The sequence below is a fragment of the Chelonia mydas genome, chromosome 8 (genome assembly GCF_015237465.2).
Source record: "Chelonia mydas isolate rCheMyd1 chromosome 8, rCheMyd1.pri.v2, whole genome shotgun sequence".
Taxonomy (NCBI): domain Eukaryota; kingdom Metazoa; phylum Chordata; order Testudines; family Cheloniidae; genus Chelonia; species Chelonia mydas.
Genome location: NC_057854.1, coordinates 104,814,611 through 104,837,925, shown reverse-complemented (window position 1 = coordinate 104,837,925; position 23,315 = coordinate 104,814,611). Strand labels below are relative to the sequence as shown.

The 23,315-nt window shown below is 45.8% G+C and overlaps 1 protein-coding gene across 3 annotated transcripts in view; it reads left to right on the top strand.

The window, feature by feature from the left end:
* Window positions 1-23,315, top strand: part of ST3GAL3 (ST3 beta-galactoside alpha-2,3-sialyltransferase 3) — a 388,593-nt gene that overhangs the window by 163,150 nt on the left and 202,128 nt on the right. For all 3 annotated transcript variants that reach the window (XM_043520913.1, XM_037906926.2, XM_043520914.1), the window contains one exon: window positions 14,817-14,909. In XM_043520913.1, coding sequence (XP_043376848.1) covers window positions 14,817-14,909 — 93 coding nt within the window. The remainder of the gene's footprint in view (window positions 1-14,816; window positions 14,910-23,315) is intronic.

Below are 23,315 nucleotides of genomic sequence, written 5' to 3'. Positions count from 1 at the left end.
ATGCAGGTAAAACTGTCTTGATCAGTGATGAGCTGAAACAACTCAATATGGATATCGCATCCCTCCAAGAAACACAGCTAACATCAAGAGGGTCTCTCAGAGAAAAAGACGACTACACGTTTTTCTGGCAGGGGAAAAGTGCAGAAGAAATGCGAGAGCGCGGAGTGGTATTTGCCATCAAGAGCTCCCTTCTGGGGATGATTGAGCCACCTACAGATGGATCAGAGAGAATTTTGGCCCTATGCTTGTTCACATCTGAGGGCCTAGTCAACCTTGTGAGTGTTTATGCCCCAACACTCTCATCTTCTGACATCAAGGACCAGTTGTATAACCAGTTGAACACCACCATCAGCAAGATTCTGAAACACAAATATGTTTTGCCGCTAAAGGACTTTAATGCAAGGGCAGGAGCTGATCATAAAGCATGGACCAACTGTCTTGGTCATCACAGAACTGGTAAGATGAACGGAAACGGCCAGAGACTGCTAGAATTTTGTTCCTGTTACAATCTCTGTGTAACAAACTCATTCTTCCAGACAAAGCCACAATACAAAGTGCCTTGGAAACGTCCCAGATCTGGCCATTAGCACCAACTGGCTCTTATCACAAGGCGTACCAACCTTAACATCCTCCTCATTACTCACAATTATGAAAGTTCTGAATGCGATACAGACCACTCTCTGGTATGCAGCAAGGTCAGACTTAAACCAAAGAAAATACACAGATCTCAAGTAAAAGGATGTCCTTATATTAACATTGGTGCCATAGCAGACCAAGAAAAGTCAGAGGAGTACAAGAACATACTACAACAAGCCCTTGACACCAGTGATTGTGCCACAAGCGCCCCGCTGAATTGGGAGCAACTGAAGAACACAATCTGTGATGCAGCTCTGTCAGACTTTGGGAAGAATGAAACAAGACCAACGACTGGTTTGACAGCATATTCCAGTGTGTTGACACCAGTCATAGAGGCCAAATGCATAGCCCAAACCAACTACAAGAAAGACCCAAATGAAAAAGCCTTACAAGCACTGAGAGCGGCAAGAACCAAGGTACAACAAACTGCTTGACACTGTGCCAGTGACTGTTGGTGCACTTATGTGTAAGCATCCAAGTAGCAGCTGATGGAGGCAACATCAGAAACACATATGACAAGATCAAGAAAGCCTTGGGTCCAACTTCAAAGAAGACAGCCCCATTGAAATCGACAACCAGGGAAACAATCAACTACCACACCAAGCAGATGGATTGCTGGGTAGAACACTACTCTGAGCTTTACTCTCATGAAAATATTGTTACGGACGCAGGCATCAATGCCATGAAAGCCTACCTTTTATGAACCAACTCGATGATGAACCAACTGTTGAGGAGCTTAGCTTTGCCATAGATGGCCTCCCCAATGGAAAGGCCCCCAGAAAAGGCTGCATACCATCCGAGGTCATAAAATGCGGAAAACCTATTCTACTGCAACATCTTCATGAGTTGCTCTGCCTGGAGAGAAGGCGAAGTACCACAAGAAATGAGAGATGTCAACTCCATCACTCTCGCTATATAAAAACACAGGTGACAGGAGCGACTGTAACAACTATTGTGGCATTTCCCTTCTTAGCATTATGCGAAAAGCCTTTGCCCGAGTTGTCCTGTACAGACTTCAGACTCTTGCAGTCAGTATCATAGAATCATAGAATATCAGGGTTGGAAGGGACCTCAGGAGGTCATCTAGTCCAACCCTCTGCTCAAAGCAGGACCAATCCCCAACTAAATCATCCCAGCCAGACCTTTGTCAAGCCTGACCTTAAAAATATCTAAGGAAGGAGATTCCACCTCCTCCCCTAGGTAACGCATTCCAGTGTTTCACCACCCTCCTAGTGAGAAAGTTTTTCCTAATATCCAACCTAAACCTCCCCCACTGCAACTTGAGACCATTACTCCTTGTTCTGTCATCAGCTACCACTGAGAACAGATCCCTCCTCTTTGGAACCCCCCTTTTAGGTAGTTGAAAGCAGCTATCAAATCCCCCCTCATTCTTCTTTTCCGCAGACTAAACAATCCCATTTCCCTCAGCCTCTCCTCATAAGTCATGTGTTCCAGTCCCTTCATCATTTTTGTTGCCCTCCGCTGGACTCTTTTCAATTTTTCCACATCCTTCTTGTAGTGTGGGACCCAAAACTAGACACAGTACTCCAGATGAGGCCTCACCAATGTCGAATAGAAGGGAACGATCACGTCCCTTGATCTGCTGGCAATGCCTCTACATATACATCCCAAAATGCCATTGGCCTTCTTGGCAACAAGGGCACACTGTTGCCTCGTATCCAGCTTCTCATCCACTGTAACCCCTAGGTCCTTTTCTGCAGAACTGCTGCCGAGCCATTTGGTCCCTAGTCTGTAGCAGTGCATGGGATTCTTCCTTCCTAAGTGAAGGACTCTGCACTTGTCCTTGTTGAACCTCATCAGATTTCTTTTGGCCCAATCCTCTAATTTGTCTAGGGCCCTCTGTATCCTATCCCTACCCTCCAGCGTATCTGCCTCTCCTCCTAGTTTAGTGTCATCAGCAAACTTGCTGAGGGTGCAATCCACACCATCCTCCAGATCATTTATGAAGATATTGAACAAAATCGGCCCCAGGACCGACCCTTGGGGCACTCCACTTGATACCGGCTGCCAACTAGACATGGAGCCATTGATCACTACCCGTTGAGTCCGACAATCTAGCCAACTTTCTATCCACCTTATAGTCCATTCATCCAGCCCGTACTTCTTTAACTTACTGGCAAAAATACTGTAGGAGACGGTGTCAAAAGCTTTGCTAAAGTCAAGGAACAACATGTCTACTGCTTTCCCCTCATCCACAGAGCCAGTTATCTCGTCATAGAAGGCAATTAGATTAGTCAGGCATGACTTGCCCTTGGTGAATCCATGCTGACTGTTCCTCATCACTTTCCTCCCCTCTAAGTGCTTCAGAATTGATTCCTTGAGGACCTGCTCCATGATTTTTCCAGGGACTGAGGTGAGGCTGACTGGCCTGTAGTTCCCAGGATCCTCCTTCTTCCCTTTTTAAAAGATGGGCACTACATTAGCCTTTTTTCAGTCGTCCGGGACTTCCCCGGATCGCCATGAGTTTTCAAAGATAATGGCCAATGGCTCTGCAATCACATCCGCCAACTCCTTTAGCAGTCTCGGATGCAGCGCATCCGGCCCCATGGACTTGTGCATGTCCAGCTTTTCTAAATAGTCCGGAACCACTTCTTTCTCCACAGAGGGCTGGTCACCTCCTCCCCATGCTGTGCTGCCCAGTGCAGTAGTCTGGCATCTGACCTTGTTCTTGAAGACCGAGGCAAAAAAAGCATTGAGTACATTAGCTTTTTCCACATCTCTGTCACTAGTTTGTCTCCCTCATTCAGTAAGGGGTCCACACTTTCCTTGACTTTCTTCTTCTTGCTAACATACCTGAAGAAACCCTTCTTGTTACTCTTAACATCACTTGCTAGGTGCAACTCCAAGTGTGATTTGACCTTCCTGATTTCACTCCTGCATGCCCGAGCAATATTTTTATACTCTTCTCTGGTCATTTGTCCAATCTTCCACTTCTTGTAAGCTTCTTTTTTGTGTTTAAGATCAGCAAGGATTTCACTGTTAAGCCAAGCTGGTCGCCTGCCATATTTACTATTCTTTCTACACATCGGGATGGTTTGTCCCTGTAACCTCAATCAGGATTCTTTAAAATACAGCCAGCCAGCTCTCCTGGACTCCTTTCCCCCTCATGTTATTCTCCCAGGGGATCCTGCCCATCAGTTCCCTGAGGGAGTCAAAGTCTATACTGAATCACAGTAAAAGCGACAGGGTCCTATGGCACCTTATAGACTAACAGACGTATTGGAGCATCAGCTTTCATGGGTGAATACCGACTTCATCGGATGCATGTCAGAGTGCGGCTTTCAGAGCGGAAAGGTCTACTCTTGACATGATCTGAGATAACTACAAGAGAAATGCAGGAACAAAAGAAGCCCCTCTACATAGCTGTCAAGGTTCCTCCCCCAGTCTGAACTCTAGGGTACAGATGTGGGGACCTGCATGAAAACCTCCAAAGCTTACTTTCACCAGCTTAGGTTAAAACTTCCCCAAGGTACATATTAATTTTATCCTTTGCCCTTGGATTTCCACTGCCACCACCAAACTTTAACTGGGTTTACTGGGAAAACATAGTTTGGACACGTCTTTCCCCCCAAAATCCTCCCAACCCTTGCACCCCACTTCCTGGGAAAGGTTTGGTAAAAATCCTCACCAATTTGCATAGGTGACCACAGAACCAAACCCTTGGATCTGAGAACAATGAAAAAGCATTCAGTTTTCTTACAAGAAGACTTTTAATAGAAGTAAAGGAATCCCCTCTGTAAAATCAGGATGGTAGATACCTTACAGGGTAATTAGATTCAAAACATAGAGAATCCCTCTAGGCAAAACCTTAATTTACAAAAAAGACACACAGACAGGAATAGTCATTCTATTCAGCACAGTTCTTTTCTCAGCCATTTAAAGAAATCATAATCTAACGCATACCTAGCTAGATTACTTACTAAAAGTTCTAAGACTCCATTCCTGTTCTATCCCCGGCAAAAGCAGCATACAGACAGACACAGACCCTTTGTTTCTCTCCCTCCTCCCAGCTTTTGAAAGTATCTTGTCTCCTCATTGGTCATTTTGGTCAGGTGCCAGCGAGGTTACCTTTAGCTTCTTAACCCTTTACAGGTGAGAGGATTTTTCCTCTGGCCAGGAGGGATTTTAAAGGGGTTTACCCTTCCCTTTATATTTATGACAATAGCCTTCATCAGTATCACAAAGGCTTTTGACTTTGTCCGTAGAAGTGCACTGTTCGCGCCTCTAGGAATGATTTGATGTCCCCCCAAGTTCTTAAGCATGATTCGATCCTTTTATGAAAAGATGTATGGCACAGTCCAATACGATGGGTCAGTGTCTGAGGCTTTCCACATTCTTAGTGGAGTTAAGCAAGGCCTTAGTGGAGTTATGCAAGTACTTGCCCTAACTCTGTTTGGGATCTTCTCCTTCCTGCTACTGAAACAAGCTTTTGGTTCCTCAACTGAGGAACTCTACTTGCACATAAGATCTGATGGAAAGCTCTTCAATTTTGCAAGACTCACAAGACTCGGGAGGCCCTAATCGAACACTTCCTCTTTGATGATGACACAGCAGTGACACCCCACACAGAAGCTCATTTTTAAAGCCTAATGGACAGTTTTCCAAAGACTGCCAATACTTGGGGCTTACTATAAGCCAAAAGAAGATGAACATAATGTGCCAAGGACTTGAGGAAGCACCCTCCATCAAGATCAACAACTATGACTGTGTAGTGGTGAACAAGTTTACATACCTGGGGTCCACTATTACAGTCAACCTTTCACTTGAAACCGAACTCAACATCCGCATTGAAAAAGCCACCACAACAATGTCTAGACTGAACAAGAGGGTATGGCAAAACAACAAACTGACAGAACACACAAAGATCTGTGTGTATCAAGCATGTGTTATCAGCACACTTTTGAATTGGAGCGAGACAGGGACCTTTTACTCTCATCAGGAAAAGAGGGTCAGCAGCTTTCATATGCGTTGCTTTTGTTGAATCTTTGGAATCTCCTGGAAGGACAGAGTCACCAACACTGAGGTGCTCAAGAGGGCCAGCATGCAAACACTCCTCAAACAGAGACACCTCTGCTGGCTTGGGCATGTGTGGTGAATGAATGATGGGCGCATACCAAAGGACATCCTCTACGGCGAACTGGCATCTAGAAAAAGACCCAAAGGATGCCCCAAATTGTGTTTCAAGGATGCGTGCAAGCAAAGCCTCAAAGAAATGGACATGGATGTGGACAAATGGGAAGATCACACTCAAGACCGCAATCTTTGGAAACGAGCTTAACAAAGGTCTCTGGAGTTCTGAGAGGAAGCCGTCCAGTTTAGCAGCGGAGAAAAGAGCTTGCAGAAGGCAGAGCCCAAAGGGTCAAAACGTCACCTTTTAAATGTGACAGATGCGGCAGAGATTCTCTCTGTCAAGTGGGTCTCTTCAGCCATGTTTGCGGCTGCCAAAAAGCCAACTGGGTAAATTCTTTACCTCTCAGGGGCACATACCCATGGTCTCTTGAGACTGAAGGATGCCTACTACTATTACTACATGACAGAATTGCCAGAAGTCTTCTCAATCTATTACTAACTTTCCAGAGACCCGGTGCACATCATCCATCCATCTTTTGACTGGTTGACCCCCTACTGTCATGACCTTCCACCGTTCCTTCCATAGTAACTTTCTTCAGGTTATTTCCATCTCTACTCCTAAGTGTGACCGAAGTACGTAAGTTTGCATCTGTTGATTTCTGACATCAGGGCTCTCTCCAATAATATTTATAATGTAGGCATTTTTCTTTTTTTCATCCAGAAGATACCCTAGAATCTTTGCTAGCACCACATTTCAAAAGCTTCAGTTTTCTTCTTGTCAGAAGCATTAACTTCCCCTGATAAACATCCATAAATTCTGCACATATGTTAAAGAGGCTTAGGGACAAAATACAACCTTTTCTCACGTTCTGGCCAGTGGAGAACCACTCACTATAATTGCAAAAAGAAAAGGGGTACTTGTGGCACCTTAGAGACTAACAAATTTATTTGAACATCCGATGAAGTGAGCTGTAGCTCACGAAAGCTTATGCTCAAATAAATTTGTTAGTCTCTAAGGTGCCACAAGTCCTCCTTTTCTTTTTGCGGATACAGACTAACACGGCTGCTACTCGGAAACCTGTCACTTTAATTGAACTCACTGAAAGTCTCTACCACCACCAACAGACCATGATCTGAATAGTAGATTAATATAGTAGTACAGTAAACCGGAAACAGCAGATTAGCAGTCTCAGCCATAGGCTTGGAATACCTAGACTCCCTGAAAAAAGAACAGGAGGACTTGTGGCACCTTAGAGACTAACAAATTTATTTGAGCATAAGCTTTCGTGAGCTACAGCTCACTTCATCGGATGCATTCAGTGGAAAATACAGTGGGGAGATTTATATACATAGAGAACATGAAACAATGGGTGTGACCATACACACTGTAATGAGAGTGATCAGGTAAGGTGAGCTATTAACAGCAGGAGAGTGGGGGTGAGGGGGCGGGAGGGACCTTTTGTAGTGCCAGGTTCAAATCCTGGCAGGGATGACTCAGCTTTTTCTACTGACCTAGGTGAATTCTACATTATGCAGTTTATGATGTCTGCTGCAGAAACCCTTAACAAACTGAGGGGCTTTCTGTCCTGTCAGTACTTCACTGTTCAGGCAGTAAAGATCCAATGTCACTGCAGAGGTAGAGTTTGCCTGGTGCATCTAAAATGTTACGCTCTTCCCTATACCTACAGACATCCGTACACAGTTTACCGTGTGCTGTGGTCTGGCTGACTGCCATATCACATTCCACCTTCCAACTGCATTTTAGTGGTTCTGTGGTCTTTTGAGTTAAAGCCTCTTTATGTAAATGTAAAATATTTACCTCTCTCACAGTGGTCCCTGAGTTATTTGATGTTTGTAAACTACTTTGAGTTCCTTGATTGGACGGTACTGTCTAAGTCCACCCAATCATCCTTTTTTGTTAATAGTACTGCTTTGTGTTTGATAGGAGTCAGGCAGGCTTGGTGACTCAATTATTTATTGAGGGTGGGATTTTTCAAAATCTCGTAAGGAAGTGAAGAACACAGACCCCACTGAAAGTCACAGTGGGACGTGTACTGCTGACTCCTTAGGCACTTTTTAAAATCCCACCTTTATTGTTTTCCTTTGTATGATAGTAGCACCAAGCAGGAGAGGGACCCCGTTGTGCTAGGCCCTGCACATATACATAGTAAGGATAGTCCCTACTCTGAAGAGTTTACAACATAAATAGACAAGGCTGCGAAAGGAAGTATTATTACTTTCATTTTATAGATGAGGAACAGATGGATTAAGTAATTTGACTTAAGATCTGGCAGATCTGAGAATTGGCCCCATATCTCCTGAGTCTTCAGCCTGTGCCTTAACCACAAGCCTATGAAGGTTCTAAGGGTATGTCTACACTACAAAATTAGGTCAATTTTATAGAAGTCGATTTTTAGAAATTGATTTTATACATTCGATTGTGTATGTCCCGACTAAGAGCATTAAGTTGGTAGAGTGTGTCCTCAATACCGTGGCTAGCATTGACTTACGGAGCGGTGCACTGTGGGTAACTATCCCACAGTTCCCGCAGCCTCCGCTGCCCATTGGAATTCTGGTTTAAGGTCCCAGTGCCTGATGGGTCAAAAACATTATTGAGGGTGGTTCTGGTACGTCGTGAGTCGCCCCACCTTCCCTCCCTCCGTGAAAGCAACAGCAGACAATCGTTTTGTACCTTTTTTCCTGGGTTACCCGTGCAGACGCCATACCACGGCAAGCATGGAGCCCGCTCAGCTCATCGCTGCTGTTGTGAGCATTATAAACACCTTGCGCATTATCGTGGAGTATGTGCAGAACTGGGCTAAGAGACGCCAGCACGAGGACGATTGTGATGAGAACATGGACCCAGACGTTCCTGAAAGCATGGGCTGTGGCAATTGGGACATCATGGCAGCAGTGGGGCTGGTTGATACAGTGGAACACTGATTCTGCACCCGGCAAACAAGCACAGACTGGTGGGACCGCATAGTGTTGCAGGTATGGGATGATTCACAGTGGCTGCAAAACTTTTGCATGCGTAAGGCCACTTTCCTTGAACTTTGTGAGTTGCTTTCCCCCGCCCTGAAGCACAGGAATACCGAGATGAGAGCTGCCCTGACAGTTGAGAAGTGAGTGGCGATAGCTTGCAATGCCTCGCTGCTACCGGTCAGTTGGGAATCAATTTGGAGTGGGCAAGTATACTGTGGGGAGTGCTGTGATCCAAGTAGCCAATGCAATCACTGACATTCTGCTATCAAGGGTAGTGACTTTGGGAAATGTGCAGGTCATACTGGATGGCTTTGCTGCAGTGGGGTTCCCTAACTGTGGTGGGGCGACAGACAGAACACATATCCCTATCTTGGCACCGGACCACCTTGCCAACCAGTACGTAAACCGCAAGGGGTACTTCTCAATGGTGCTGCAAGCACTGGTGGATCACAAGGGACGTTTCACCGACATCAACATGGGACGGCTGGGAAAGGTGCATGACGCTCGCATCTTTAGGAACTCAGGGCTATTCGAGCAGTCGCAAGAAGGGACTTACTTCCCAGACCGGAAAATTACCATTGGGGATGTTGAAATGCTAATAGTTATCCTTGGGGACCCAGCCTACCCCTTGCTCCCATGGCTCATGAAGCCATACACAGGCACCCTGGACAGTGGTAAGGAGCAGTTCAGCTATAGGCTGAGCAAGTGCAGAATGGTGGTAGAATGTGCCTTTGGACGTTTAAAAGCTCACTGGTGCTGTTTGCTGACTAGGTTAGACCTCAGCGCTACCAACATTCCCATTGTTATTGCTGCTTGCTCTGTGCTCCATAATATCTGTGAGAGTAAGGGGGAGATGTTTATGGTGGGGTGGGTGGTTGAGGCAAATCGCTGGGTGGCTGATTTTGAGCAGCCAGACACCAGGGCGATTAAAAGAGCACAGCTAGGTGTGCTGCGCATCAGAGGCTTTGAAAACCAGTTTCATGACTGGCCAGGCTACGATGTGACAGCTGTGTGTGTGTGCGTTCTTGCTGCAAACCCGCCCCCTTTGTTGATTTTAATTCCCTGTAAGCCAACCACCCTCCCCCCTTTGATCACAGCTGGCAAAGGAAATAAAGTAACTTTTGTTTTGAAACCATGCATCCTTTCTTTATTAATTTTAAAAAAAAGTAAGATAACTGACAAGGTAGCCCGGGTCGGGTGGGATGCGGGAGGAGGGAAGGACAAGGCCACATTGCTTATTGTAGCCACACTACAAATCAAAACTGTTTGAATGACAGCCTTCTGTTGCTTGGGCTATCCTCTGGAGTGGAGTGGCTGGGTGCCCAGACCCTCCTCCCATGCCTGCGTTTTTGGGTATCCGGGTGAGGAGGATATGGAACTTGGGGAGGAGGGCAGGCTGTTATACAATGGATGCAGCGGGGGTCTGTGCTCTTGTTGGCTTTCCTGCAGCTCCAACAGACTCTTCATCATGTCCGTTTGCTCCCCCATTAGCCTCAGCATCGCCTCCTGCCTCTGCTCTTTGCGCACACTTAATGCTTTCCTGGCCTCTGCCACTGAATGCCTCCATGCATTAAGCTGTGCCCTATCAGTGCGGGAGGACTGCATGAGCTTGGAAAACATGTCATCTCGAGTGCATTTTTTTCACCTTCTAATCTGCGATAACCTCAGGGACGGAGATGAAAGGGGGAGCATAGAAACATTTGCACCTGCGGGGAGACAAAAAGGGAGAGTAAAATTTAAGATGATACATTTCTGAGAAAAAAAGGGAGACTCTTTCACAGTGAATCAAGCAATTCACACCACACAGCACATGTGCTTTAGGTACAAGGTCGCATTTTGCCTTTTATATTGAGCGCCTGCCGCTTTGGTAACACATCACACACGGCTGGGCAACAGAATTTGGTTCCCAGGCAGCCATGGTAAGCCTTTTGGTATGTGGAGTTGGCTTCATCCACGTTCATAACATGTGGGAATGGTTTCAAACTGCAGCGCCATCCTTTCCCATAGCAAGCAATGCCGGTTGGGTTTCACATTTAAAAGGAGGGGCTGCCCCCCACCTCCCCCCCACCCCACCGCATGGCTATTCTCTGGGATGATCCATTCACCCCTCCCGCAGCCGCGTGGCTATTCTCTGGGATGATCCCGTTTAGCCAAGCACAAACAACCCAGCATGAACAGGGTCTTTTTACTGTTTCCTTACAAAAATACCCCTATTTCAACCAGGTGACCATGAATGATATCACTCTCCTGAGGCTAACACAGAAAGATAAAGACCGAATGTTGCTTGAATGCAACCAAAACCCAGGACCATTTGCTGCCATGCTTTGTGCTGCAGTGATTCCAGACTACTTGCTACTGGCTTGGCATGGTAAAGTGTCCTACCGTGGAGGACGAAATAAGGCAGCCCTCCCCAGAAACCTTCTGCAAAGGCTTTCAGAGTACCTCCAGGAGAGCTTCATGGAGATGTCCCTGGAGGATTCCCACTCTTTCCCCAGACACGTTAACAGACTTTTCCAGTAGCTGTACTGGCCGTGAATGCATCCCAATTCTTCAGGGCAAATCAAACCTTAAACACTATTGCTTTTAAACCCTGTACTGTAGTTACAAATGTGCAATCACCAGAGCTGTCTTCTCTGGCTTCAGGGTCGGGGATCCCGCCTTGGGAGGGCATTGGCTCCAGGGTGATGAAAAGGTCCTGGCTGCCAGGGAGAACGGATTCACCGCTTGCCTGCTGCGCATTCTCCTCCTCCTCTTCCTCATCCACAAAATCCTCCTCCCTGTTGCGTGAGACTCCCCCCTTGCAAGTGTCCACGAACAGTGGTGGGGTAGTGGTAGGGTCCCCCCTCCTAGAATGCCATGCAGCTGATCATAGAAGCGGCATGTCTGGGGCTCTGACCCGGAGCGACCGTTTGCCTCCTTTGTCTTTTGGTAGGCTCATCTGAGCTCCTTAACTTTCACACAGCACTGCTGTGTGTCCCTGTTGTAGCCTCTCTCCACCATGCCCTGTGCGATTTTGGCATATATATTAGCATGTCTTCTTCTTGATCAGAGTTCGGCCTGCATAGATTCTTCTCCCCATACAGCAATCAGATCCAGTGTCTCCCTTTCGGTCCATGCTGGAGCTTGTTTGCGATTTTGGTGGGACTGTATGGTCACCAGTGCTGCTGAGCTCGCCACGCTGACCAAACAGGAAATGAAATTCAAAATTTCCCAGGGCTTTTACTGTGTACCTGGCTAGTGCATCGGAGTTCAAAGTGCTGTCCAGAGCGGTCACATTGGAGCACTCTGGGATAGCTCCCGGAGGCCAATACTGTTGAATTGCGTTTGCACTACCCCAAATTAGACACAACAAGGTGGATTTTAGCGCTACTCCCCTTGCCAGGGAGGAGTACAGAAATCGATTTTAAGAGCCCTTTAGGTTGATGGAACAGGGTTGGTTGTGTAGACGCAGTCATTTTAAAATTGACCTAACGTGGCTACATTTGACCTAACCCCATAGTGTAGACCAGGGCTAAGAAAGGAAATTCCCAAGTAGCAATAACTTTTCCTTTTCTGCAACTCCCATCTATTCCCAAATGTGTATAAGCTACATTGCTTAGATGTAAACAGCTCTTCTTATAAAATCAACAGAAGGAAGCTGTTCCTTAAAATGCAGATTTTTCTGTAGCATATATGGGTGTTCCCTTGCCATGAAAGAGATTGTGATAAATGGGCCTAAAAATTTACCCTAATTGTTCAACTGTAAAAAGTGAGAGAAAGTTCATAAAGTGCCACAATAAGTGATCACAACAAATGTTGATGAGAAAAGACACAAAAAAGAGACCGAGACTGAATTAGTCCGAACAGAAAGGGCTGTATTGATTCCACTCAAAGACTGTGTTAAGATGACTGGTAAACAAGAGGAGTAGAGGAATGGAAATCAGTGAACCAAAATTGGTGTTTAAAATTTGTCTATTGGAGGTCAAAATGATGAGAGGATGGAGTATTCTGCCCAACACTCCTTTCTGGGGTTCTTAAAAAGAAAAGACCTTTGGGAAAAATTAGCAGAAGAAGCATCTGTCTGCCAACAATTGCTGGAGCCAGCTTTATCATCATGGCTGCCATCCCTACTGTCTCCTGGGACCCTGGACCTTCTTCATGCTAATCCTGAAAGATGTCCTGACCAGACTGAGTCAGAGAGAGGGAACCCAAATGACATCACCACCAGCTCCATCTAAATCTTAGATGCCACCTGTGATGTGAGACTTTCTCTCTTGTCTCTCTCACTCACTCACATATTTTTTGTCTTCTAGGAAACAGGATCAAACTTTAACAACAACAGCTCCAGCCTGTTTTAATTAATGTCTTCTCTTTTCCCCAAAAAGGATAGTTTTTACCATCTTAAGAGACTTTAGATGGAAAACCCTCCATGTTTGCCAGACTCTCTTGGAAGAGAAAGAGAACAAGGAATGTTGTTAAAATGAAAGCATTAATTAATACTTTACATTTCAAAGGCTTTAACTGTTTTTCCTCCTCCACCCACTGGCCTTTAATAAAAGGTTAAAAGGATTTTTAATGGTGTATTTGCTGTGGTACTAAGCAGCCTGTAGTCCCTTAACCTTGTTTAAAACTGTTCAGTGTTGATAGTGACTGGGTCATATTAACACCTTTAACTGTTTGGATCTGCATATTCAATCTAAATTAATACAACAGATCCCAGTGCCAACAGGTGTTGGAGGACAAAATAACTAGAGGGGGGATCCATGTAGGCAATGCTTGGAGAAGAAAGAACAGTTCTGGTGGTAACTGAGATTCTTTGAGGTGACTGTCTGCGTGGATCCACGCTACTCGCCTTCTCTCGCCGCTGATTTAGAACCTTATAAAGATGCCATTGTTGAATAGCTGCTGTCAGCGGTGCAGTATATCTCTGTAGCTGTAGGGCCGTTTCTCAGCAGTAATACGCTCCTGCCGCTTCCAGTGACTTTGAGTGGTTAATAGTGAAACCGTAATGATGCAGTTTTTTGTATGGAATAATAATAATAATTATTTTTGTGTCGTGGCTTGCATCTAGGTATCTACAGGTACCGTAAAAGCATTAATGATTGATGCCTTGCAGTATATCTGTCACATGGATGAGTAGTAGTATCTCCATTTTGCGGACGGGGAGCAGAGGCACAAAGAGCTTTGCTCAAGGTCCCACAGGAAGTCTGTGGTAAAGTTGGGTACTAGACTCAAATCTCCTCTCTCCAAATGCTAAGCTTTAACCACGTAGCCTGTGTGTCAGTTACGGCTCTTTTCATTAGGCTTCTGCAGTCACTGCTCCACCCTTGAGTTATGTGACTGGCTGTGCTATTAGGCCACTTCCCAATAGAACAAGGGCAGCACTGTCTATTTGGCTGCCCAGAGGATCCATCCCCTTTAAAGTCTAAACAGTGGCTGATGACTGTCGGCCAGTAGAAATCTGCTTTGTAATTTGATTAAAATGTTTGAAACTTGTCCTGTAAGTAATACTTCCACTGACATCTTACTTCTAGCATGTAGTAGAAAAATAGCCTGAACAAGTGGTTCTCTGTTACCTTTTAATCTTCACTTCCTTTTGGAGAGACAGAAGTCTGAAATAGTATCTGGATAGCTTTAATTCCTTCCTGGAGCTTCACCTTCCTAAGAGTGTGAAGTCCCTCAACAGAAATAGTGATTTAGTGGTAAAAAGAACAGGAGGACTTGTGGCACCTTAGAGACTAAGAAATTAATCGAGCACAGGCTTTCGTGAGCTATAGCTCACTTCATCAGATGCAGCTCACGAAAGCTTATGCTCAAATAAATTTGTTAGTCTCTAGGGTGTCACAAGTCCTCCTTTTCTGTTTGCGGATACAGACTAACATGGCTGCTACTCTGAAACCTGATTTAGTGGTGTTTCAGATATTTCTGACCCCACGGTGTTTGATATTCTCCCATGTTTGTATAAAAAACAAACAAAAAAAGTTTGTTTCTGTTAATAGTCTTCATAGCTGTTTTGGAGAAGCACAGTCAAGGAAGAGATTTAAATACTAGAAGGATCAGTCAGGGTGACACACTCAGCACTTACATACCCTGGAAAGTCTTGACTCTCATTCTTTTTCCCACAGGCCTCCAGAGCTAGCATCAAAGTATGCAAATTTCTCTGAGGGAGTTTGCAGACCTGGGTATGCATCAGCGCTCATGACTTCCATCTTCCCAAAGTAAGTGATCAATTCCCCAGTGTTTGTACTTTACAGCCCTGCTCTTCCCCAACTGCTTACCTCCTCTGCATGCAGGATCCTATGTCGGCCTGGCTTGACGTGAGTAATTGGCTGAGTGAGGCCTTCCATTTACCTCCCTAATCCTGTGTCCCCAGAAATGATCAGCAGGCTGGGAACAGAATAACTGTACTAGCTAAGATAAGGGGGGATACCCAGGGAACCATTTATAGTTGACAAGATAATAATGAATCAGATAAACCTGGACCATAAGGTGAAGTAAAGAGAGTCATGCATGGACAACGTGTGCTGTACGTGGATTGGTTCCTACAAAGTGACCAAGCCAATCCCAGAACATGTGATGCAATGTATAGTAAATACAATGTAATGTATAAATGTATATAAAGGAAGAGGTTTGCTGTGTAGCTTTGGATGTGTGGTATACCCTGTATCCACCCCCTATGCTTGAGCCTGATCAACTCAAGCGTAATTTGATTGTATGTTAGGAAAGGAACCTGAGTGATGAGACTGGAATTGAACCGAGTTTGTGGGGAACCAAGTGGAAGAGGTCTCAGGGGAACCTCAAAATGCTACTCATAGGTAGCTTGTCTTGTAGATGGTTGCTGCATTATTTTGCTATTCCCGTTCCAGTGGATGCCCCTTGTGAAATCCTGGCTTTATGGAAATCAACGGGGGTTTTGCCATTGACTTCAGTGGGGCCAGGATTTCACCCTATGAATATACAGTACGGTATCTTCAATGATGCAAGCAGTAGATCAACAAAGAGTGTAGGCTCAGGGCCAAATTCACTGCTGGTGTAAGCAGGTGCAACTCCATTGAAACTACAAGTGCAGCTCCACTGAGTTGCACCTTCTCAGTTAGTGGTAAATTTAGCTATCTGAGGTAGGAGGGGTTATAATCTCCTCTACCTGCACACAAGGGCAAACTGGCCCTCAAGTGCTTGGGAGCTGGGCAGCAGAGTTTTCTAAATAGTGTTTAGAGAGCCCAAGGCATACTATGAAGAGTCTGCTGGTCTTGCTGTATCTCATTCACTTTTTTCAATATCACACTAGTCTCCTCATCTTCCCCTCTGAACAAGTCTGCTGTGATATTGTCAATCCCAAGTGTTCAAAAATCATGAGTCAGGTTCCCAGAATCATGAGATTGGCTTAAAAATAATGTTGGAGTTCTTTTTATTTGCCTTTTGTTTTTTGAGTCTTTCTGGTACTTTTGGGTCACGTTTTCAAGCTTTTCCCAGAAATCATGATGTCTGGAATTTTTTTTTTTAAATGAAAGCTGAGATTCTTCTTCGAGTGCTGGTCCCTGTGTGTATTCCTTTGTGGGTGTGTGCATGCACCTGGAGTCACAGAATTCTTGCAAGCAGTGTCTGTTTGGCCACTATGCGTCCTTTACGTTCCTTGTGCTTCCAACCAAACAAATAAAGGATGGAGTGGCCAACCGTCTCTCCAGTTCCTTCCTGCTCCCTCGTGGCTTGGCTCCGAACCTCCAGAGTCCAGAGCTCTCCTTCAATTTCTTTGCTCTGAATATTTCAAAGGTTGCCTTAGTGCCTTTTTATATGGTTCTTTATAGTTAGTTTTTAATAGTTTTACAACTTTTAGCAGAGTTTTCTAGTTAGATAGAATCCCTGCCTTGGGGGCACTCCCTTCCCTCATACACCATTGTGGGTATTGGATTATGGCCAGAACTCTGGGCTTCAAAAACTGTGTGTCATATCCCCAGTCTTTCTCAGTCAGTGACAAGCATCAGCATTGTTTGTACTGTCTTGGGGAGGCCCACATCATAGCTAGGTGTAATACATGCTGCTTTTTCTCTAGCCATACCCATGAGGTGAGGGGACCCTGGCTTAGAAAACACCTCCTGGAGAAGGCCAGGAGGCTGCAGTCAGAACCAGGCTGTGGAACACTCCCCCACGGCCCCAGTACATTGGCTTGAATTGTTACACAGCATGCCTCCTGCTGTGAGGTCTGACTGTTGCTGGGGAATCCATACCCACAGACCACCCCGTCAGGTTTTCATTGGGCAGGCGGAGAATGCTTGCACAAAGCGTAAGAGCAGGTCTGCCTCTTAAGTCTGCTTCAAAGATGTCCAACACAGCTCCTCCTAAATCGAGCAAATCTGCTCTTTCAATCCCTGAAGACTTAACTGTGTCCTGAGTCCCAGAGCCATGTCTCAAAAGCCCATAAACCAGAGTATTGGACCCCATCCCAGTGACACTCACTCCACCAGTACTGTCCAAATCAAAAAGTTGGAATCTGCTGGTTCTGGCACAATCAGAGCTTCTACCACCAATGGTAGTGCTGCTGTCTCTCACTCCAGTCACATGGAGCATCAGCACTAACTCCGACCCCATCAGCATGAACGTATCAGACTGCTTGCACTCCAGGGAGGCAAGACTTATCCTACACGGCAGGACATCTGTGCTCTCCCTGAGGTTCTGTTTCCCCCATCATCAGGACCTTCTCGCACTAGGGAGAGTGACTCTGCCAGGGGATGTTACCTTTGACAGAAGCCTATCCCCTCCTCCATCTTCCAACTGTGCCTTTCCTCTGTTGGAACTGCTGTTGGATTGAGACCTTTTCTTCTCTTTCTTGGGAGAGTCTGAATCTCCAGAGGAGTCACTGTTTCCTCCTCTGAGAAATAAGAAAAAGAGGACTTGTGGCACCTTAGAGACTAACAAATTTATTTGAGCATAAGCTTTCATGAGCTACAGCTCACTTCATCGGATGCATTCAGTGGAAAATACAGTGGGGAGATTTATATACATAGAGAACATGAAACAATGGGTGTTACCATACACACTGTAACAAGAGTGATCACTTAAGGTGACCTATTATTACCAGCAGGAGAGCAGGGGGGAATAAACCTTTTGTCATGATAATCAAGGTGGGCCATTTCCAGCAGTTGATAAGAACGTCTGAGGAACAGTGGAGGGTGAGAGGCGGGAATAAACATGGGGAAATAGTTTTACTTTGTGTAATGATCAACATCCTATACAGCAAACAGGGAAAGATTAAGAATGAGCTCTCAAAACTGGATATTCTCATAAAAAAACAATCTTCCACACAAACTTCATCGTGGCTGGACTTTACTAAAACTAGACAAGCCATTTACAACACACACTTTGCTTCTCTACAAAAGAATAGGACACTAAACTATCTAAACTACTACAGCCCACAAGGGGCCACAACAGTGGTTCCCTTAACCCACCCAGCAATATTGTTAATCTATCCAACTATACTCTTAGCCCAGCAGAAGAGTTTGTCCTATCTCGGGGCCTCTCCTTCTGCCCCTCCACCCCCACGAACATGATATAGTTCTGTGGTGACCTAGAATCCTATTCTCGACGTCTCCGACTCAAGAAATATTTCCAACACACCTCTGAACAACATACTAACCCACAGAGACCTTCCTACCAAGACTACAAAAAGAAGGATTCTGGGTAGACTCCTCCTGAAGGTCAAAACAACAGACTGGACTTCTACATAGAGTGCTTCCGCCGACGTGCACGGGCTGAAATTGTGGAAAAGCAGCATCACTTGCCCCATAACCTCAGCCGTGCAGAACACAATGCCATCCACAGCCTCAGAAACAACTCTGACATCATAATCAAAAAGGCTGACAAAAGAGGTGCTGTCGTCATCATGAATAGGTCGGAATATGAACAACAGGCTGCTCGGCAGCTCTCCAACACCACTTTCCACAAGCCATTGCCCTCTGATCCCACTGAGAGTTACCAAAAGAAACTACAGCATTTGCTCAAGAAACTCCCTGAAAAAGCACAAGAACAAATCTGCACAGATGCACCCCTGGAACCCTGACCAGGGGTATTCTATCTGCTACCCAAGATCCATAAACCTGGAAATCCTGGGCGCCCCATCATCTCAGGCATTGGCCCCCTGACACCAGGATTGTCTGGCTTTGTAGACTCCCTCCTCAGGCCCTATGCTACCAGCACTCCCAGCTATCTTTGAGACACCACTGACTTCCTGAGGAAAGTACAATCCATCGGTGATCTTCCTGAAAACACCATCCTGGCCACTATGGATGTAGAAGCCCTCTACACCAACATTCCACACAAAGATGGACTACAAGCCGTCAGGAACAGTATCCCCGATAATGTCACTGCAAACCTGGTGGCTGAACTTTGTGACTTTGTCCTCACCCATAACTATTTCATATTTGGGGACAATGTATACCTTCAAATCAGCGGCACTGCTATGGGTACCCGCATGGCCCCACAGTATGCCAACCTTTTTATGGCTGACTTAGAACAACGCTTCCTCAGCTCTCGTCCCCTAATGCCCCTACTCTACTTGCGTTATATTGATGACATCTTCATCATCTGGACCCATGGAAAAGAAGCCCTTGAGGAATTCCACCATGATTTCAACAATTTCCATCCCACCATCAACCTCAGCCTGGACCAGTCCACACAAGAGATCCACTTCCTGGACACTACAATGCTAATAAGCGATGGTCACATAAACACCACCCTATACCGGAAACCTACTGACCGCTATTCCTACCTACATGCCTCCAGCTTTCACCCAGACCACACCACACGATCCATTGTCTACAGCCAAGCTCTACGATACAACCGCATTTGCGCCAACCCCTCAGACAGAGACAAACACCTACAAGATCTCTATCAAGCATTCTTACAACTACAATACCCACCTGCTGAAGTGAAGAAACAAATTGACAGAGCCAGAAGAGTACCTAGAAGTCACCTACTACAGGGCAGGCCCAACAAAGATAATAACAGAACGCAACTAGCCATCACCTTCAGCCCCCAACTAAAACCTCTCCAACGCATCATCAAGGATCTACAACCTATCCTGAAGGACGACCCATCACTCTCACAAATCTTGGGAGACAGGCCAGTCCTCGCTTACAGACAGCCCCCCAACCTGAAGCAAATACTCACTAGCAACCACACACCACACAACAGAACCACTAACCCAGGAACCTATCCTTGCAACAAAGCCCGTTGCCAGCTGTGCCCACATATCTATTCAGGGGACTCCATCATAGGGCCTAATCACATCAGCCACACTATCAGAGGCTCGTTCACCTGTACATCTACCAATGTGATATATGCCATCATGTGCCAGCAATGCCCCTCTGCTGTGTACATTGGTCAAACTGGACAGTCTTTACGTAAAAGAATAAATGAACACAAATCAGATGTCAAGAATTTATAACATTCATAAACCAGTTGGAGAACACTTTAGTCTCTCCGGTCACTCGATTACAGAGCTAAAGGTCGCAATATTACAACAAAAAGACTTCAGAAACAGACTCCAATGAGAGACTGCTGAATTGGAATTAATTTGCAAATTGGATACAATTAACTTGTGTGTATATAAATCTCCTCACTGTATTTTCCACTAAATGCATCCGATGAAGTGAGCTGTAGCTCACGAAAGCTTATGCTCAAATTGGTTAGTCTCTAAGGTGCCACTAGTATTCCTTTTCTTTTTGCGAATACAGACTAACACGACTGCTACTCTGAAACCTGACAAGGATGCTAAACATCTAGATTTCTTGAGAAGCAAAGTTTTCACATCTACTAGTCTTCATCTTTGTACAGTGAACTGTCAGACAGTGTTGGCCGAGTGCTACTGTCTCAACTACTCAAAATTCACAGATTTGGTAGCCAAGTGACCACAGGAGGATGGAGCTCGCTTCCAAGCTGTTATTGAAGAGGGTAGGCTGATGGCTAGAACCTCACTTCAATTAGTGGTTGATGCAGCAGACACTTCACCTAGAATGATGGCAGTGGCCATCATGCTGTGCTGTGAATCATGATGGCACACTTTGGGGTTTCCCAGTGAGATCCAAAACACCATGGAGTCCTCACACGAGGGTCTCCAGTGCCATCCTCCACTTCCTGGGTGTAGATACGCATGTCCCAAAAGGGAAGTATCATAGGCAGCTTACAAACCTAGACCGGTATCTCAACAGTTTTATCACCAATGGTCTTATGGCCCTCCGCAAATGAGAGACGACGAGTACAGAAGGGTCAGTTGCCTGCAGGTCCCAAGTCTACAGTACCATGTCACTCCCATCCCCAGTAGAAAGATGTTTTTGACAGACGCTCAAGAGCTGCACATCATTTATGATGCCACCAGTACCCAATTCCCACATATCATAGAATCATGGAATATCAGAGTTGGAAGGGACCTCAGAAGGTCATCTAGTCCAACCCCCTGCTCAAAGCAGGACCAATCCCCAACTAAATCATCCAAGCCAGGGCTTTGTCAAGCCTGACCTTAAAAACTTCCAAGGAAGGAGATTCCACCACCACCCTAGGTAATGCATTCCAGTGTTTCAAAACCCACGTAGTGAAAAAGTTTTTCCTAATATCCAACCTAAACCTCCCCCACTGCAACTTGAGACCATTGTTCTCCATTCTCTCATCTGCTACCACTGAGAACAGTCTAGATCCATCCTCTTTGGAACCCCCTTTAAGGTAGTTGAAAGCAGCTATCAAATCCCCCCTCATTCTTCTCCTCCGCAGACTAAACAATCCCAGTTCCCTCAGCCTCTCCTTATAAATCATGTGTTCCAGTCCCCTCATCATTTTTGTTCCCCTCCGCTGGACGTTTTCCAATTTTTCCACATCCTTCTTGTAGTGTGGGGCCCAAAACTGGACACAGTACTCCAGATGAGGCCTCACCAATGTCAGATAGAGGGGAACGATCACGTCCCTCGATCTGCTGGCAATGCCCCTACTTATACATCCCAAATGCCATTGGCCTTCTTGGCAACAAGGGCACACTGTTGACTCACATTCAGCTTCTCGGCCAACTGTAACCCTAGGTCCTTTTCCGCAGAACTGCTGCCTAGCCATTCGGTCCCTAGTCTGTAGCGGTGCATGGGATTCTTCCACCCTAAGTGCAGGACTCTCCATTTGTCCTTGTTGAACCTCATCAGATTTCTTTTGGCCCAATCCTCTAATTTGTCTAGGGCCCTCTGTATCCTATCCCTACCCTCCAGCATATCTACCTTTCCTCCCAGTTTAGTGTCATCTGCAAAGTTGCTGAGGGTGCAGTCCACGCAATCCTCCAGATCATTAATGAAGATGTTGAACAAAACCGGCCCCAGGACCGACCCTTGAGGCACTCCACTTGACACCGGCTGCCAACTAGACATGGAGCCATTGATCACTACCCGTTGAGCCTGACAATCTAGCCAGCTTTCTGTCCACCTTGTCATCCATTCATCCAGCCCATACTTCTTTAACTTGCTGGCAAGAATACTGTGGGAGACCGTGTCAAAAGCTTTGCTAAAGTCAAGGAACAACACGTCCACTGCTTTCCCCTCATCCAAAGAGCCAGTTATCTCGTCATAGAAGGCAATTAGATTAGTCGGGCATGACTTGCCCTTGGTGAATCCATGCTGACTGTTCCTGATCACTTTCCTTCCCTCTAAGTGCTTCAGAATTGATTCCTTGAAGACCTGCTCCATGATTTTTCCAGGGACTGAGGTGAGGCTGACTGGCCTGTCATTCCCCGGATCCTCCTCCTTCCCTTTTTTTAAAGATGGGCACTACATTAGTCTTTTTCCAGTTGTCCGGGACCTCCCCCGATCGCCATGAGTTTTCAAAGATAATGGCCAATGGCTCTGCAAGCACATCCGCCAACTTCTTTAGCACTCTCGGATGCAGCGCATCCGGCCCCATGGACTTGTGCTCATCCAGCTTTTCTAAATAGTCCCGAACCACTTCTTTCTCCACAGAGGGCTGGTCACGTCCTCCCCATACTGTGCTGCCCAGTGCAGCAGTCTGGGAGCTGACCTTGTTTGTGAAGTCACAAGTAAAAAAAGCATTGAGTACATTAGATTTTTCCACATCCTCTGTCACTAGGTTGCCTCCCTCATTCAGTAAGGGGCCCATGCTTTCCTTGACTTTCTTCTTCTTGCTAACATACCTGAAGAAACCCTTCTTGTTACTCTTAACATCGCTTGCTAGCTCGAACTCCGAGTGTGATTTGGCCTTCCTGATTTCACTCCTGCATGCCCGAGCAATATTTTTATACTCTTCCCTGGTCATTTGTCCAATCTTCCACTTCTTGTAAGCTTCTTTTTTTGTGTTTAAGATCAGCAAGGATTTCACTGTTAAGCCAAGCTGGTCGCCTGCCATATTTACTATTCTCTCTACACATCGGGATGGTTTGTCCCTGTAACCTCAATAAGGATTCTTTAAAATACAGCCAGCTCTCCTGGATTCCTTTCCCCCTCATGTTATTCTCCCAGGGGATCATAGAATCATAGAATATCAGGGTTGGAAGGGACCTCAGGAGGTCATCTAGTCCAACCCCCTGCTCAAAGCAGGACCAATCCCCAATCAAACCATCCCAGCCAGGGCTTTGTCAAGCCTGACCT